This window comes from Colletotrichum karsti, assembly GCF_011947395.1.
Source record: "Colletotrichum karsti strain CkLH20 chromosome Unknown Scaffold5, whole genome shotgun sequence".
NCBI classification, from domain to species: Eukaryota; Fungi; Ascomycota; class Sordariomycetes; order Glomerellales; family Glomerellaceae; genus Colletotrichum; species Colletotrichum karsti.
In genome coordinates this window covers 1,190,962-1,207,783 of record NW_024065905.1, presented here as the reverse complement: position 1 = coordinate 1,207,783, position 16,822 = coordinate 1,190,962, and the positions used below count along the sequence as shown (strand labels likewise).

At 53.6% G+C, this 16,822-nt stretch overlaps 5 protein-coding genes across 5 annotated transcripts; 1 reads left to right on the top strand and 4 right to left on the bottom strand.

The window, feature by feature from the left end:
* Positions 1 to 3,017: 3,017 nt before the first annotated feature.
* CkaCkLH20_02373 (uncharacterized protein) lies at positions 3,018 to 3,305 on the bottom strand (the record flags this gene model as incomplete). The annotated part of the gene is made up of 1 exon (XM_038885092.1): positions 3,018 to 3,305. The coding sequence occupies one exon, from the start codon at positions 3,303 to 3,305 to the stop codon at positions 3,018 to 3,020; it is 288 nt and encodes a 95-aa protein (XP_038749880.1).
* Positions 3,306 to 7,349: 4,044 nt separating this feature from the next.
* CkaCkLH20_02372 (nad dependent epimerase dehydratase family protein) lies at positions 7,350 to 8,742 on the bottom strand (the record flags this gene model as incomplete). The annotated part of the gene is made up of 4 exons (XM_038885091.1): positions 7,350 to 8,160; positions 8,218 to 8,362; positions 8,420 to 8,659; positions 8,712 to 8,742. The coding sequence occupies 4 exons, from the start codon at positions 8,740 to 8,742 to the stop codon at positions 7,350 to 7,352; spliced, it is 1,227 nt and encodes a 408-aa protein (XP_038749879.1).
* A 468-nt stretch (positions 8,743 to 9,210) lies between these two features.
* Positions 9,211 to 10,977, bottom strand: CkaCkLH20_02371 (uncharacterized protein; the record flags this gene model as incomplete). The annotated part of the gene is made up of 1 exon (XM_038885090.1): positions 9,211 to 10,977. One exon carries the CDS (start codon positions 10,975 to 10,977, stop codon positions 9,211 to 9,213), a length of 1,767 nt encoding a protein of 588 aa, XP_038749878.1.
* A 1,210-nt stretch (positions 10,978 to 12,187) lies between these two features.
* Positions 12,188 to 13,847, bottom strand: CkaCkLH20_02370 (C6 zinc finger domain protein; the record flags this gene model as incomplete). Its single annotated transcript, XM_038885089.1, has 4 exons — positions 12,188 to 12,940; positions 12,992 to 13,153; positions 13,214 to 13,717; positions 13,788 to 13,847. 4 exons carry the CDS (start codon positions 13,845 to 13,847, stop codon positions 12,188 to 12,190), a joined length of 1,479 nt encoding a protein of 492 aa, XP_038749877.1.
* Positions 13,848 to 14,837: 990 nt separating this feature from the next.
* Positions 14,838 to 16,013, top strand: CkaCkLH20_02369 (uncharacterized protein; the record flags this gene model as incomplete). Its single annotated transcript, XM_038885088.1, has 3 exons — positions 14,838 to 15,383; positions 15,445 to 15,756; positions 15,810 to 16,013. 3 exons carry the CDS (start codon positions 14,838 to 14,840, stop codon positions 16,011 to 16,013), a joined length of 1,062 nt encoding a protein of 353 aa, XP_038749876.1.
* Between the last annotated feature and the right edge of the window lie 809 nt (positions 16,014 to 16,822).

Here is a 16,822-nt window from a genome sequence, read left to right as displayed (position 1 = left end):
CATCTATCGGTTGACGGAGACGCGGACCTGTGCTCGTCAACTCCCTGTGGTTTGGCACAGCGAAGAATACTCGCTATTCCTTCTCCCCTCTATCGCTAGGCATTAATTCAGCAGCTAGCACACAAACCTTGAACCGCGGTATCAAGCTGGCGTCTGGCCGGCATCTAGAACACCCTTCTTCCGCATCTCACGCGTCGCCGTCTGAACCTCGGAGCGCAATGGGGCTAATCCGAGAGAGATAACCTCGGGGCCCGCGCCGCGAAACTCTGGAACAGACGGCTTAATCAACGACTCCGACGCCGGGCCAACCCCTGGGCATCACGGCCGACGGTGGATAGATTCGCCGCGGGATATCCGGAAGCCGGAACCGGGATTGACCCTCCCTCCCCTGCTGCCGCCCATGGATCTGCGCGATTCTGGGCCAAGACTCATCGTGTACATACACGGACGGGAAATAAATAGTACACGCAATCAACCCAGTCCACCAGGGTCCGTGCCGTCGTCCGTTCGCTCGTTCTGCGGAGCGTTGGGGATTGGGCGTAACACACGGGCAAGGCAACCCTTCGAGGCATCCCTTCTTCTGCGTCTTTTTGCAGTGCAACAAGGAACTTGAAGGGACAAACCCGGACCATCGGGGCCGGGACCGCGCAATGGAAAAGATTTCCCCTGTTTCAGTTTAAGCAACGGTTCGCTTCTTGAGGGGAAGAGCGGAGGTGGTCTCGGGGGAATCAGCCAATCTATATATTCATGGCACGAAACGGAGATTAAACGGGATAGCGCAAACGGGCTAGTACGGCGGGATTCATGGGTAGGGGTTTTCTCGATGGCTTTAGTGAATGGTGACAGCCTCAATGTTGTTTGTCACGTTTCGAGGACGGTTCAAGACGGGATTTAGACTTTGGGATATGTGGCCTGGTGACCGTTTTGTTTTCTATTTTGATTTCTGATCTGTTTGTTGGTTTGGCATGATTGCCTCGGGTGAAGAGGAACACGCGTACTCTCCATGATCTGATGACAAAGGCCAAGTGAAAAGTGACAAACAGTCATCTTGTGACTGGTCACCTTGTGTGACACCGTCAGCAACACAGCCCTTCTTTTCGCCCCGTCACATTCCGCATGTCCGCCCGTCAAACATTAGGCTCGTCCGGGAGATGGAGCCGGAGGTCGCGGGTGCGAGTACGACCGTCTTGCCCCGACGCCCGATGCGAAGACGAGGCAACGGGAAGCATGAATTGAGGAAGTGATTGATGGCGACGACGGGGAGATGACGAGCGGGGTACGTGGGAGGGCCAAGAGGCAGAGCTTTCTCCAAGAAACAATCTTGCGGAAACTCTAGTTTGTCGGAGGTGACGAAGTAGAGGGGATATTGAGGCAGTGAGAGGAAGAAAACGGCGTCCAAGAAGTGTTCTCGGACGACTGTTGGGGTCTTCCCTTCAACCCTCCAAGTCTGCAAACCCCGGTCCCCTCATCATGCTCCCCCACGTCGGGCCGGTAATCAAAATCGAACTTGGTCTGGAACTCCTGTCAGCCGATGTTTGTATGCAAGGACAAAGTGTCATTGTCGTAGTGTGTGCGTCTGTTCCCTTCTTTTCTCCGCGCCAAGTGGGAAGAGAGAAAAAAAAGTCCTTGCGAGACCGAAGGTGTGTGTGTGTAAGAGGACGGAGTGGAGGGGGAGGACCCGTTGGAGCCGTTTGAGAGCAAGTGAATATGATTGCGATTTGCACGAACCTTTTTGTTTGAAATTTCCATACTATATTGTCGAATTTTTCCATCTATTTCTCCAATTCCCTAAGATACCATGTCTCATCCCGTCCGCTCTCGCGCGCGGGTCCGCGTGCAACTCCGGCGGCCCCATCGGGTTTCGGCCGCGTGCATCTGTGGGAACACACACACACTCTTGCGCGCATCGGCGATGATTGCGTTGGCGCGTCTCATCTAAGGTGTTGCTTTTCGTTCGCTTCTGCGGTCGGGACATCAACACAAAGGACTGATGTTGCCTACTGGGTCCGATTGCCGAGAAGAAATGCGACCCTTGATCAGAGCAAATGGCGAACCCGTTCGACCTCTTCCGCAATCCACACACCATCCACCCCCCGGCAAGAGGTTGCATCGGAGAGGGATCGAGTGCAGTGCCATTGCGGTGGGTGGACCGGCAGACCTGAGGAAGAAACCCGGTGGTGACGAGCCCAGCCGCGTAACTCCATCCATCCGCGTCACCTTCGCCTTGCCTCTCATCTCGAGAATTTCTCTCACACATGCTCTGTCACTCGCTGCAACAGCTTAGACGACTCTGTTCGCGTGGGACGTACATCCACTCGCACCCACCAACCCACCCCCTTTCATGTGGTCGCGGAAAGCGAAGCGACATGTGGATAAAGGGGATGAACCGAACCCGTTGATGGAACAATAGAGATGCGGTACTTGGAATTCTTGCGTGATTCTCGATGAGATAAGGTGAGATGGGTGGAGGGGGCAATGGATGATTTGCCATGGAGGACGGGGTCTAGGGTGGCCTAGACCTGCAGATCGCCGAGGGGGTAGGGGCACGACGGATCGCTGAAGGATTCGCTCCCGGGGAGGTCGGGCGGGAATTGGAGGACGACCGCCTGGGTAAGGGGGGTGGATGGATAATGGATGGGATGAATTCGATCATGGATGAATTATGGCTGCTGGGACGGGAAGATGGGAATGATGGGGAACGTGGTGGCCAGTTCTCGTTCTCGTTCTTCCTCCTCTTCGCTTCCGCTGGCGATGCTGGTCTGCCGGGTGTGAATGTGGTGCTAACAGTAATTGGGGTATCGGTAAAGGAAAAGAAAAAAAAACGAAGAAGAAGCTGTAGAGGAAATTGAAAGAAGAAAGGATCAACCCTCGGTCTGTTCCAGCCAGACGCAGAGCTGGCAGAACGGACCGGGCCAGGCCAGACCAGACCCAGACCACTGTGCATAAGGGATCACCATGTTGCGGTTCGTCAGCCAAACGAATACTACAACAATGACAATGACTGGCAGAGGGCGAGTTCAGTGCCAGGAAAACTGGATCTCGTGGCCCCTGACTCGGATGTCTGCGGCCTGCAGCAGGGCGAGGGCGTCGGCGGCCGTGTTCTTGTGGAAGTAGACGACGAAGGCGTACTCGCCGCCGTTCTCGGTCACGGCCATGGTGCTGGACAGGCGCGTCGTCGCCGTGTTGACGCGGTCGGAGAAGAGGTGCTTCTCTTGGGGCGTCATCGATAGGGGGAAGCCGGTCGCGCGGATGCCCATGAAATTCGAAGACGCCCGTGGGCGGAGGGGTCCACTCGGGGAACCCATGGTGGCGATCGCTGGAGAAGCCGTGGTGACGGTGTTGCGGTGGTAGTTGGGGAAATGGGAAGAATGGTATCGACGATGCTGTGTGTCGTCGATGTGCGGCGCTGACGGGGTCACGGAGTCAAGTCGCTGTTGTGCGTGTTTTTGTCGTCGAGGTTGATGTTTCTACGAGTCTCTGTCGGACTGTTTACGGTCGGCGATGTTGTCGGGTTGTTGTGTTGTTGATGTGTCGTTGCTGGCGGCTCCGACGGCTTGTAAATGTTCTAGAGTCTTCTCCCAGTTTGCTCCGGCTAGCAGGCAGTACTAAAACGTATCGATCGAATGGGTGTGTCTCTGTTCCGGGAGCCCGATGATGCAGTGAGAAATTCGTCCGAAGGAGGGGGGGAACGGGTGACGGAGCTTGGTCTGGAAAGGAAACGGAGGGGATATTTAGGTTTTGGAGAGGAGGCCAAGAGAAAAAAGGGAGGGAGAGTACGTGAGAGAGAGAGGAAATGCAAGCAAACAGAAATGTCCTAGACGAGACGAGGCAGATGCAACAAAAGTCTAACGGGAGGGAATGGAGGGGATTTCAAAGGGTCTTTATCATCTTACGGCACGGCATCCACGGGACAATGAACGAGTTGCCTTACACGTCCTCGCCCATTCAATTTCGCCCTTTTTTACCGTACCCTCCTCCATACATAGCACCAGGCTCCAGTCCATGCGGTATCCGTATGTGTACATTACATTACATGACCTTGCCTTGCCTTGCCTTGCCTTACCTCACTCTACAGATACCTGGGCCTTGCCGCAGTTCCTCGCCCTCAGTCCCTGACCCTTACCACCAGGAGGAGGACAAGAACACTCTGCCCACGGCTCCCCCATGGCTGGCGAGAGAGATTTGGAGAGGGGCCCACGGCGTCCGGCTCGCCCTGGACGGGCGTCTGGCTGGACCGTGGACTGTGGATATCTCCAGTCAGAGTCCCTGGACTGTGGGTTCAGTCTCAAACTGTGGCTCTCTCTCTCTCTCTTTCTCTTTTCCTCTCTGCCTCTCTTCTCGTTTCTTCTCCGTGCGTCTGTCAGTCAGTCACTTCAGTCGAGTTAGCTCTAGTCTGTCCGTAGGTGCCGGTCCTTGCGAGCTCTGGGTCAGTCCTTTTCCCCCCTCTGCTGCTCGCCAATGTGGAGTAAAATGGGCAAGGGACAAAGGGGACAGCTGTACCAGAGACTGACCAGTGCTCCAGAACCAGAAGCAGCCAGATGTATCCTTGCCGGAAGTCCTTCTAGTAAGGACTCTAGCCCTCTGCTGGGCTCTGGGCTCTGGACTTTCTTTGGGTTCTTTTGCAGAGCCGTTGCTGCGGTATGGTAGTAAAATGGAATAATAATGCTTGGGAGGGCCTGTCAAACAGTCCAGAGTCCAGCCCAGGCCGGCGTGTCAAGCAAAAGCAGCCTCTGCCCAGCCTCTTTCTAAGATGTCTGCATCGGATCGCATGTGCCCAGCGCACCGCAGAGTCGCATAATGACTAAGAACACCTTCAATTGAGGGTCCTGTTCGCCATCTCCGCCAGTCTTGCTCTTGGCTGCCCGGGTTTGGCCTGTCCGTTTATCTGTCCTTCAACTGGTTCGACCATCAATCACTCCCAGGCCAAGAGGGGCGGACGGATCAGACTCTGGCTTCTGCTCTTTTGCGTGATGCTCGCTCGCTGAAATCGATTCCGAGTCCCTGACTAGCCAGGGATCATTCCGCCTCTGAAAGTTTGTCCATCTTCTTCGCATTGTCACTTGTGTTCTTCCTTTTCCCTTCCCCCATTTCCCGTAAGACCAGACAGACAGGGCTGTCCAAGGGACTTCAGGGACTCTGGAGCCAACAGCACGCTCAAAGGAAATGCCTTCAAAGCTTCGAAGGTGGCCTCCAAGGATGCCGCCGCTATTAATAGGATTCTAGAACAAATTGACGGTGTTTCAGAAACACGAGCCTACTCTATTCTCGTACGAATTTCACTTTTCCCATCGCCGCCTTTTCTTCACCACACTTCAACCCGTACTCTCGATGGATCAACGGCTTTCTTAGCTTCAGGGTCCAATTTGGTGATTTGCGAATCCCTTTAGCGGCCCCCTCAGGGCTGCATTTGCGAGCAATTTGAGTTGGTCCTTTAAGCTGCCATCCGGGATCTCGGACAAGCACGAAATGGCCCCCAAGTTCCCTCTCCCCCTCTCTCTCCTGCTGCCAATTCGAACGCTTGGCTGTCTTGAAGCTCCCTCAAGCTCAATCAATGGTGAAGTTTGTCGTGTTGTTTCGCATCCCCCTTGGTGCGACTTCGACGTGATGAATGGCGCAACACAAGGGACACGACGGACGTCTCTCGTGTATTAGATTATGATCGCAAAAAAAGGCCGCTGACTGTCATTTCAACCTCCTCGTCCCGATTGGACCGTTATCTTGTCGAGAGCACATTTTCCCAATCGAAATCTCGGCTCTCGATACGAGCTATCCGGCGATCACTGTCTATCATTTCTACTGACAGAAAGCTGCACCGACACCAAAGCAAAAGTACATGCAGCTACATTCGCGCGCGTCCCCTCGGCTTTCCTCGTATAAGCTCATCGCCGGTGGGGTTGACTCCATTCCCACGACCACCTTGCGCGCGAGAGATATTTCCGTCGCGATTGAGGGCGAGAAGGTTCAAGTCGCATCCGGCCTTTTCAGCTTCTTCTCGTTTTGGACCTCGCGATAGAGTGTCCCGCTCAGCTTCCTTCTATCTGGCACCGATGTCTGGCAGGGCCAAGAGGCTCGGCCGATGGGGTGCTCATGCTCGTCAGCCTCCCCGTCGACATCGGACTGTTTCGAGGTCCTAAGGTCATGGGTGAGGTACATATAGCCACGCGGGCCACACGACGGCGCAAGCATACTGACATCTCGGCGCCGCGGACATGTCGAGTGAGCGATTTTACCACCTGCCCGTTCGACGGTGCGGTGTCTCCAAGAGCAGCCATCTCTGGCATTAGATGTGGACTCCCGCCCGAAGTGGGAAATATCGTTGCCTGAAGGGAAATGTGTCCCGAACTTCAGACCAACGTGCCTGGCCTGGCCACATATCACTCGCCCGTCTGCGTGTCAAAGCATGAGCAACTTATCATAGCGGCCATCAGATAATGCGATTTTACTCCCGGAGGCGTTTTACCGTCCCATCCCACGGGGTCAAAAAAGGGTCCAGGCTGATCGAAAAAGGCCATGAATCGGACAAGGCGAGCATGGGCAAACATGGCTCCCGACTCGTGCACCTTGCTCGTAGGGCAGAGGAAGGGCTGCGCAGGAAGAGCACAGCCCGCGCGCATAACCCCGGCGGCGGCACGATTCGATCACGCAATGTAACCTTGTAAGCGAGCTAGACGCGCGAAGCTTGCGCTCTGCTCTGCGAGCTGAAGCCCATCGTGGTCGTCTGGTGTTTCGAGATGCGCAGAGGGGGGGGGGCATTGATCAAACGGTGTTCACGACTCGAGCGCAGAACTCGGGCCACGATGGCTGAGGATACCACTCAGAATAGGAGATTTCGGTTTCGGATTGATGACGGCGGTTGAACGGGCTTTTGGTCTTCAGCTTCATTCCCACTCTCCGTGCTACCTCACGGTCGCCGGACCCAGCTCCGGGCCCTTGTTCCGGATCCCTGGAGGGACGTGGACTTTTTTAACCGGCGACGACTCCGAATGCTCTCGTCGTGCTTCTTTTTGATAAAAACGGACTTCGCGATGGAACCCGCTAACAAGCGAGCCGAAGCTTAAGGCTTTAATGCCGTCGCTTGACCCCTTCGGATTGATTGCGCTAATGGCAAAGTTGCGTGATGCTGACAACTGCCGGTCCATCATCCGACACACTTTGATGGATGTTTTGATGGAGACCGTCGTCTATTGACCCTCCTCGACTTCAGAGACGGTGTCTGTGCTAGCTCAAACTCGAGTGCGTACGCGGCGTTGGAGAAGGCCAAGTGTGAAAGCACGAGAGTCGAAATAACAGAATGCAACGATACTTATTCCCAAGTCACTATGGACGCGACAGCTATTTCGGCCGTCGCACTACCACTGCCGCCGTTGCTTGGGAATGACCTTGGCGTCCTCGAGCTGCCGGAACACCGTCTCGAAACCGTCCCACGAGTCCACGTAGCCCGTCCACCCCAGCTTACGCGCCCTGCTCATGCTCATCACGACATCGTAGTCGCGACCCCACACGAACCCGGCAAACGCCCACGATGCCCTGTCGAGGGCGTCGGCCTCGAGTCCCTCCCGCTCCGCGAGCCGTCGCCACGCCTCCTGGACCTCGCCGCTCCTGCTCCATTCCACGAGGTCGATCCTCTGTCGGATGACGGACTGCTCGCCACGAGCACCAAACGGCGCGCCGATCGCCTCCGCCGCCAGCGAGAACGGCGTGCGGGCCGCGAGCTTGCGCTCCGACGCCGCCGGGGCGGGACGCGTGAACTGGTCCGACGGGATGTGCAGGTCAAAGTGCCGGCCGACGCGCGGCCAGAGGGCCTGCCACGAGGTCGGGTCGCCGTTGACCATGTTGAAGACGTTATTGCCGGCGCGGGGCTCGAGAGCTGCCCAGCGGCAGAACTGACCGTGGAGGCGGGCGTCTGTGAACATGGTGACCCTGGTGTAGGCGTCTTCGGCGCCGGGGAAGACGAGATCAGCTGACCCGAGTTCGCGTTGGACGGCCGCGTATATAGCTGCTGCTGTTGCGATGTTCATGAAGTTGCCTTTCGCGAAGCCAATCACTTCGCTGGGGCAAGTTACGACCCAGGAGACGTGGGCGTGCTTGGCGCAGAAGTCGTGGAGGATGCGTTGCTGGCGGTAATAGAAGTTGGGAGCGAACAGCTCTTCTTCCGGAAGCCTTAGACGGAATGATCAGAACAGTAGCTGGCTGAGATGGGCTCGGCATGATACTTACCAGGGGTCAGTTTCTTCCATGGGGATCTTCACCCGACCATGCTGGACGCCGTACTGTTTTGCGCCGCACATCAGGATGATCCGTTTGACTTTGGAAACGCTGCCGTTAATCTCGAGCGCTTGGAGGAACGAATCGAGCATGTCGCCTAACGTGAAGTCTTGTCAGTGTGACGAAAGATGCCGGCTGGGTGACAAAAACTGACCGTTGACTTTGGCGCTCTTTGCCTCCGTATCTTGCTCCAAGTAAGCTGCGAAGAAGACATACTCTGCCTCGATATCCCGAAGCTCGTTTGCCATCTCCGAAGGCTTGCCGCACAAGTCTAGATGGCTTTGGACGACATGATCAGGAAACACTTCTTTCCTGGAACGCGACAAAGCGTAGATTTTGGACCATTCGTCCGGCATGCTACTCAGTTCTCTGACAATTTCGCGGCCGAGAATGCCTGGGTTGGTTATTAGTGACACCAATGTGAAAGTGGCCAGCTGAATACATACCCGTCGCGCCAGTAACAATTGCAGTGGCCATTGCTAAAGAGAATAATTAAAATGGGTGAAAATAGACGATATTGTAGGTGAAGCGAATTCCTGTGGACAGTTGGATGCAGGCGTTCTGCCGCTTTTTTCAATTGCTTCTGATCGACCCAGATACAACGACAAGCTCTGATGCGATGACATCAGAAAAATCCATAATTACAAAGACATTCGTCTTTATTGTCGTAAATGGCTGTATTAATCCACCCGTATTGACTTTGGTATAGGGCGCTTTCATAAGGCGCCTGCGTAAGGCGTTGATGATGTCGATAGTCGGGGTAAATCTAGATATCAAACGAACGGACGCCGAGCTTCGATCTCCGAGTCAAATCCCGAAAGAAACAGACTAGAACAGGCTTTCGTAGACCTTCTTCTAACTACCCATGGAGTTTGCACCAGTTCATGAGTTGAGGCAGAAGACCCATCCAGGCTTACAGATTTTGTATCCAGCATTTTGGCTGCGCTAGTTCTCTAACTTGACAACGTTCTTTTCAACTTTGGCCACTCCGCGTTCCTCATATCCAAAATACGACTTGTCGCGTTGAATCGGCAAGACTGCTGGCAGAAGCCCAATATGGTACGGGTTATTCGCGTCCACACCAAACATGACGGACGACGAACTTCGCTTCTGCATGGCCATCTCCGTAGCTGCACAGCTCCCGTATAATTCCTGATCCCACCATGGGCCACTGACGGCGTTTGCTATGGCCAAGAACGTGGCCGTCCTGAAAGGCAAGCCTCGGGACTTGCTTCGGTAGATATCGAGGCAACTCAAGATGAGAACGGTTAACAACATGGCCAAAACTACCCACAACACCACCGTCCTCATAATGTAAACCTGCTCCGTGACAACTTCTACCACAGGCACCGAGGCCGTTCCAAAGTATCCAGCAGTCGAGATTGCCGCGATCGACTGCGCGATATTTCCGTAAAAGTGTCCCCAGTCTTGGGACGTCGGGATGGAATACAGCGTGTCGAGGGTTCTGTCGATGATCTCACTTGAGAGCTTTTCTTTCGAGATCCACAGCGGAATTGCCGTCATGTAGTCATTCAACCTGTCCAGCGCGGCGGTGTCCAAGGCCGTGGTGTTGGTACCCGGCTTGCCCTCACAAGCCGTCATAAGCGTGCCGTTGAAAGTGCAGGAACCTACTTCCCACCTGAACTCCGGAGTACACCGGGTGCGGGAAATCCAATGTCCTTCTTCGGTCTTGGTCAAGCTGCTGTCGTTTCGCCCCACGGCCGAGTCGTTCTTTAGGGAAGAGGCATAGGTACCCGAGATGAAGTAGGTCGTGCCGCCGATGGGAATGCCGTTGATGGAGTTATTGGCTCTGTTATTCCACAACCGCAGGGACTGAGAATCCCGCTTCAGGCGCCCGAGGTCGATGGTTTCGGTGCTTGAGTCGGGCATCGTGAAGACGTACGTCGCGCTCGATCCGTTCAGAGACGTCGTGTAAGGCACGTCGAGCGCAGCCTCACACTTCGCGTCCCAGTGATACAGCACGAGACCCTCGTACGTTGTGTTGGTGTTGAAGGTAAGGTTGTGCGTCGGGATGGGGCCGATGACGCCGGAGAAAACGTCGACCAGGGCGCTTTGGCTAACGATGTTGCCGACAAACGTGTAAACAGCTTGAGAAAGAAATGTGTCATTTCCATCAAGTGTCTGGGAGAAAGCGCCCTGCCCATCCCACCCCATGGCGTTGGCCAGCCTTCGAACAGTCGAGTCCTCGGATGGCAGGATGGGTAAGCCAACGACACCGGTCCCATCTCTGTTCTCATGGTGAACCCCGGTGGTGAGCATCAAAGTGCCCACGGGGACGATGCTCGTCCGGATGACAATGAGCGCCGCCTGCATAACCGCGTACCACCACGAATACTTCCCCAGAACGCGGAGCGTCCACGCGCTCGAATCGTCTCCGATGCTGTCCAAATCCGCCAGCGGAACAGGTCTCTGAGCTGTGAGGGCAAACAGCCGCAACTGTCGGAAATCGTGCATGATCCACTGCACGAGCATGCCCGCAGGCGCGAGCAGTGCAGAGAGAGCCAGACCGGAGTACAGCTGGTTGACTTTCAGCTCGTCCGGGGTGCGGAAGACTCTGCTTCTCGTGTACTCGCTGCTGACGACGACGGGGCCCTGGTATGTCCAGACCACCGCGGCGATGGCGGCGACGACGTAGATCGAGATGCATGCGATGTAAATCTTGAGAAATTTGAAATCGCGGAACTCGAACATTCGGTTGGCCGTCGAGCCGGAGTATGGGTATTGTCGGTGGCCGTCGTGCGGCGGAAGGCCGCTGTGCGGTGTCGGTGTTTCGTCGACATCCCTTTGAAGAGAACTGTATTCAACCTTGGATGCCATAATAAGAGAACAACAACCCCGCTCCCCATCCAAAGATTGATATTCAGGACATCAACACGCTGCAGCTCGCGTTCGAAGGAACGGCAGCGGTTTTGTGGCATCCAGCCACAACCTCCCTGGACGGATACTGACGAGGAGGCTGCCCGTCTAACATGCACTACCCAGCGTCACCGCATTAGTATTCCCTGCAAGAGAATCCTTAATTCTGGTGCCTAACTGATCCTTATCATTCTCGCCTTGGCAGGCACGTCGCTGGGCTGAAAGTAGTGCAACGGGCCGTCTGTTTAGGGTCGTAGATCGTGTCGTGATTGGTGAGGTCGGACAAGTCGTTGCGCTTACTTGACCAGGGCTTAACGCCAAAATGCTTTCTCTCTGCCACTTCACAGCGTCAAAAGCCACCATGTCAGATATTACGCCTCTCAGGTTTAGATTGAAATTAGTTGTGCATGACATTGTGAGACTGAGTTTCTCCACAGCTGATCTGGCTCAAGATGTTGAAGCCAGCCAGCCGATCCAGGTAGATCGCGTCATTCTAGTATCGTACGGCTTAATGCAGACAAAGCGTCAACATTGCTTGTTTCCAAACACACAACCAATACCAAATAACAGCATGAACACGGGTTATTACAAACGATTTAGGGTTAAAAAGAAAAATAGCAAAAGACACACGCGCCGACGCGTGAAATGGGCCCTAACCAGGGATTGAACCTGGGACCTCTCCCAGAATGAATTGTCTTATAGACAACCCTAAGGGAGAATCATACCGCTAGACCATCAGGGCGATGAGGAAGAACGAGGCGATGCCTTGTTGTTGTTGCGAGATCCAGTCGGAGTTCAGAAATATGAAGGTAGGGTTCAGGTTGTGTGTGGGTTGTGGGCTGACATGTGGAGTATTATTGAAGCCCTGACTAACACATATCGGCACACCAGTTGGTGGACGAAAGAGCACAGTGATTGAATGGATTTATAGGAGGAGGAAAAACGTTGTTTAAGTTGTTAAACTATGCTGATGAAGTTGTGAGATATGGCTTGGAATTGATGCGAACCTGGAAGCCAAGTTGAAAATCAATATTGTAACCATATTCTACTCCACAGCCCCCATCCACCTCTTCGCCTTGGCCTTAATGACTTCGGGTGATGGAATCTGAACAGAGCCTCTTGGTACTATTCCATCGCTCTGTGTGCTTATTAGAAATTTCCCAATTCCGATGCCGTTATTTGCCTGTCTACCGAAGAAGCTCACTAGCTTCCACTTATCTGCAGAGTGGAAACCCTCCTCTGTCGAGTTCAAGTACACCAGCGACATGCCAATCGGCAATGGGGCGTTCGAAATACCGAAAGTCCCTGCCATCGGGTGGAATAAAACCTCAACCGAATTGGCGATTTTGGTGCAGTATATCCGTGGGTTTGTCCTTTCGGGAAGTTCTAAGTCTGGTTTCGGGCCAAGGGCGAGACGGAGAGTGCTATACGACAAGATACAAGTCGTCCAGAATAGTGTCATGATTGAAGTCACAACGACGTCGCAGGTTGTCGGGTTATCGAATCCCTTCGCCTGGAGATCCCTGAGTTCCTGCGTCGGACCCAAGTTGTCCAGCCACCATTTTAGTTCTCTGTCGAGACGCCAACATTCATCGACAAGCCTCCTGCGTCTTGCTTCCTTCTCCTTTCCGGGCTCGCAGTCACGCAACCGATCGAGGTCTTCTAGAAGACCCGGGATATCCACAAAAACATCAACCAACGCGTCTTTGGAAGATTTTGGGATGACGCTCCACGGTACCGTTTTCCAGATAGGATGACTCAGGGGACATCTCCGTCGTTGTTTGATGTGAGAAATCGCCTGAAAGTCAGAGTTAGCATGAAGATTATCCAGTGGAAGCATCATCTGTACCAAGTGAACTCGTCCAGAGCAGAACAACTGATGCGCATCGCCATAGAGATGGTTCTCTGGGGCCCGCTGCACCATCAAGGCCATCTCTCCCATGGCATGACCTTCCCAGCTCTGGGCCTGAGAGATACCTCGTCTTTCTCTGTCGTCTGCGCCGTAGAGTAGCTGTGGAAAGTTAGCTGGTTTGACTGCAGATGCAGTGGATGCACGGGAGTTGTGGCGTACCTCATACAAGCCAAGGATCCTCGAAGCCACCAACAATGCGTCAGACCTCCATCTCGTAGGGTGTCGCAGGCCCGAGTTGAGCTCGCCCAATGCTTGACAGTAGAATTTGAGCCCGTCGTCTATCATCCACTGCTTTCTGTCTCGACGGCCCACGGTTCCCAGACTGATGGCCAATAACCCTTGCCGCAGCGCGGGGTCGGTTCGATAAAGACCTTGAACTGTCGTCGCCCAATCTGAGTGCGAAAACCTCACGATAGGACTTCCCGTAGAGCACAGAGGAGCTTCGGGCATGTATCCATCCCAAAACATGTCCAATATCTTCTCTTCATACGCAGTTCGTGAGAGGGACGGCGCCTGGATGATGGAGGTCGCCGCCGGGATATAGACACCACTCTTTGAGCTCTTGTCGGGCGAGACGATGACAAAGATGCGTTTCCGCTCATATCCCGCACACTTAATTCCAGCCTTCAGGCACTGCCCGCATGACGGACGTTGAAGGTCGCACTAAGACGAGGTCAACCGCTCTGCGGATACTGGAGTGGATGTAAAAATACTCTGGTTACGGCGCACTTACTCCCTTCTTGCGTTTTCGACATGTGTTGCAGCCCTTGGACCGTCCGGGAACCCCAACCATGTTGTCAACGAGATTGGAAACCGCCAAAGGGCCCTATGCTAGCACAGCCCTGTGAGGGTTTCCACCTGGCGCGAGATGTTGCTGATTCGGGAATGGTTAAGACCACGGGCGCCAGAGCCGTTTATAACTGCGGAGCATCGGGGGGTTTGACAGCGATCGGGGAAAACGTATATCTCCCGGCGGCGCGGTAACTTTTGATCGGATCTCGGGCCAAGCCTTGTCTAAAGAACAAAGATGCAGCGGTAGATCCTGGAGGCTGACAACATTGAACGAGTGACGCAGCGAATGCTCAAGAGGATCATTAGACCGACAGTTGGGCTATGCAAGCAGAATGCCACGCGAGATCCATGACGACGACATTTGAGTGAGATTCATTACTAAGAAAAGCGTTCCGCGCTGTTGCTGAGGACGAAGGATTGGTCCAAGTCCAGCCCTGCAAACGCTCGAAGGATTCAAGCCTCTTTAAACGATCCACTAGACAGCTGGGATCCAAGCCACCACTAAGCTTCTTCAGGAACCATTCCGCGCGCCGTGGACACAATTGTCGTCTGCAAAAGCTCAGTGATCTTCGTGATGCGCGGTTGGGGGGAAACTTAGATGCCAAGACGGGCGCCAGGGCGGCAGAACTGTTCTTCATTTCTGCTTGTCTTGAGGCGCGGCATCTACCGCACGAGACGTTATCGCGCGTCTTGTTTCCCAAACCGTTCAGGCGCCTCGCAGCCCTAGAGACGCGTACGTGCTGATCCTCCCATGTACGCTCTAAGAATGTGCAAGGCTATGTCACAGCTATGGACCGGATCGCGATGACAATTCAAGAGAGCCAGCAGATATAAGATTGGCTTTTCTGTCCGTGATATACTGATGTTTCGAACCATAACCACTCAAACAAACTCAAACAACAGCTTAACATCATCAAGTCTCACTCAGACTCTCCAAGTTCTATCAGAACAACAGACTCAATTTGACAACTTTCGACTCAGAATCGCGAACATGGTCCAACCAACTCGCCCTCCCGCCAACGGTTTCGTTGCAGTAGCACGAAAAGTCTACAATCCCCTCGGATTCTCCAAGGGCTACAACTTTATCCTTTTCTTCATTTTCTTCGGTGCTCTGATGGGCTTCACACTCGCCAGATTCCAATATCTCAACTTCAACCTCTTCTGCTCACCTGGTCACGCAGGGCCGGGAGAATGCTTTTATTACCAAAGGACCGTCGAGCAAATTGGCATCAAGATGCATCTCGGAACTATCCTGCCAGCTTCCTTCCTGGCATGCTTTCAGTTCGTCCCTGTCATCCGCCACAAAGTCCTGCTTTTCCATCGCATCAATGGTTACATCATCGTCCTTCTCTCACTGCTCAGCACGGCTGGAGTCTTCATGTTCCTGCGCACCGCGTTTGGAGGCGGAATCGACACTCAAGCAGGTGTCGGCGTGATGTCGATCGCGTTCATTGGGTCCATGATCATGGCCTACATCAACATCAAGAGACTGCAAATCGAGCAGCACAGAGCTTGGATGTTGCGAGCATGGTTCTATGTGAGTTGAGTTGACACTGAACTTGACAAAAAGTCGCGGTGCTGACTGATTTCCTCCCCAGGCCGGGTCTATCATTACCCTTCGTATCATTCAAATCATCTCAGTCACTATCACGAGCAGCATGGGCACATACTTTGTCGCACGCCCATGCGACCAGGTTGCGTTCATGATCGATGACCAGAACCGAACCCTGCAATTGTACCCCGAATGTGCCTCCTTCTTTTCTGGAGAGAACCCGGCGCAGCAAGTGGTCGTCCATGCCAACCTGAACGGCGCCACATCAGCAGCCGAAGCTGCAGCTGCCCTCGGCAATTCATTTGGAACGGCTCTCTGGATTGCTCTTACTATTCATGCTGTCGGTGTAGAGATTTACGTAAGTCGCACTTTTTTCCTCATGAGATTCTAGCACTGACTCTGTCATCATAGTTGAGACTCACACCAGCCGAGGCCGAGAGACTTCGCAATGTGTCGTACAAGAGACAGTTGGAAGCCGGCATGAACCCCGCCGGTAGAGCCGGAATCACAGTTGATCGCCTTGGAGACTCTGAGAAGTGGCAGCCTAACCAGAGGCCCTCCCAAGTTCACAAGCCGTCTCAGGACGACTCTACCTCGCAGCTCCAGACTCCTTGAAGATGAGCCTCGACTTTTTGAATTCATGAGTTATGTGAGAAAAACGCAATGTCTTTTCCCGCATTTATAGACATTCTTTTGGTATAATTGGAGTTTGAGCGTATGGCACCAGGCAGGGAGCAGTAAGCATTGAGCAAGCAGTTTTGTGTTAGCAGTCGAACAGCATTCGTTGTATTATTTACTTGGTACATGTAAGACGATACAAAATTATGACATTTACACTCTACCATTCGTTCGAAGTTGCAATCAAACCTTGATCGTTTTCGGCATCCAACGGCGGAAGCTTTGTGTTTTTCATCCTATGTTGGACTGGAGCTCCCATAGGCTGGCCCCTCTAGCCGACTCATGCTGAGCAGAGCTTGCATCGTTGATATAAAACTAAGTATCATTGAATCAGATATTGAAGCCCGTATCTCTTGCGCAAGGCCAGTCTTCAGACAATCCTTACAAATGGAAGAAACATGAATAGCATGCTCATGTCACTGATGATCGACTTACACAAGCCTCGAGTCTTTCTTGTATTCAGAATGACCGTATGGCTGGAGTCCTGGTTAGGTGTTTTGAGTGACTCAATCTCGTGTGTCACATTTGGCCGGTGTTGTAATAAGACCGTCTCTCCGAGAAGCTCGGGGTAATGGGCGAACCATGCAACCGTCGCAAGCCACCAATGTGGAGTTGAGGTTGGTAAGAGTCACACTTGAATCCACTGATGCATTGTTGCTCACATTTCTCATGAAGTAACACAGCGGAGTATAAAACCTGGTAAATACCTGGGTAGAAGTCTACATCATCTGCACTGGTTTCTATCC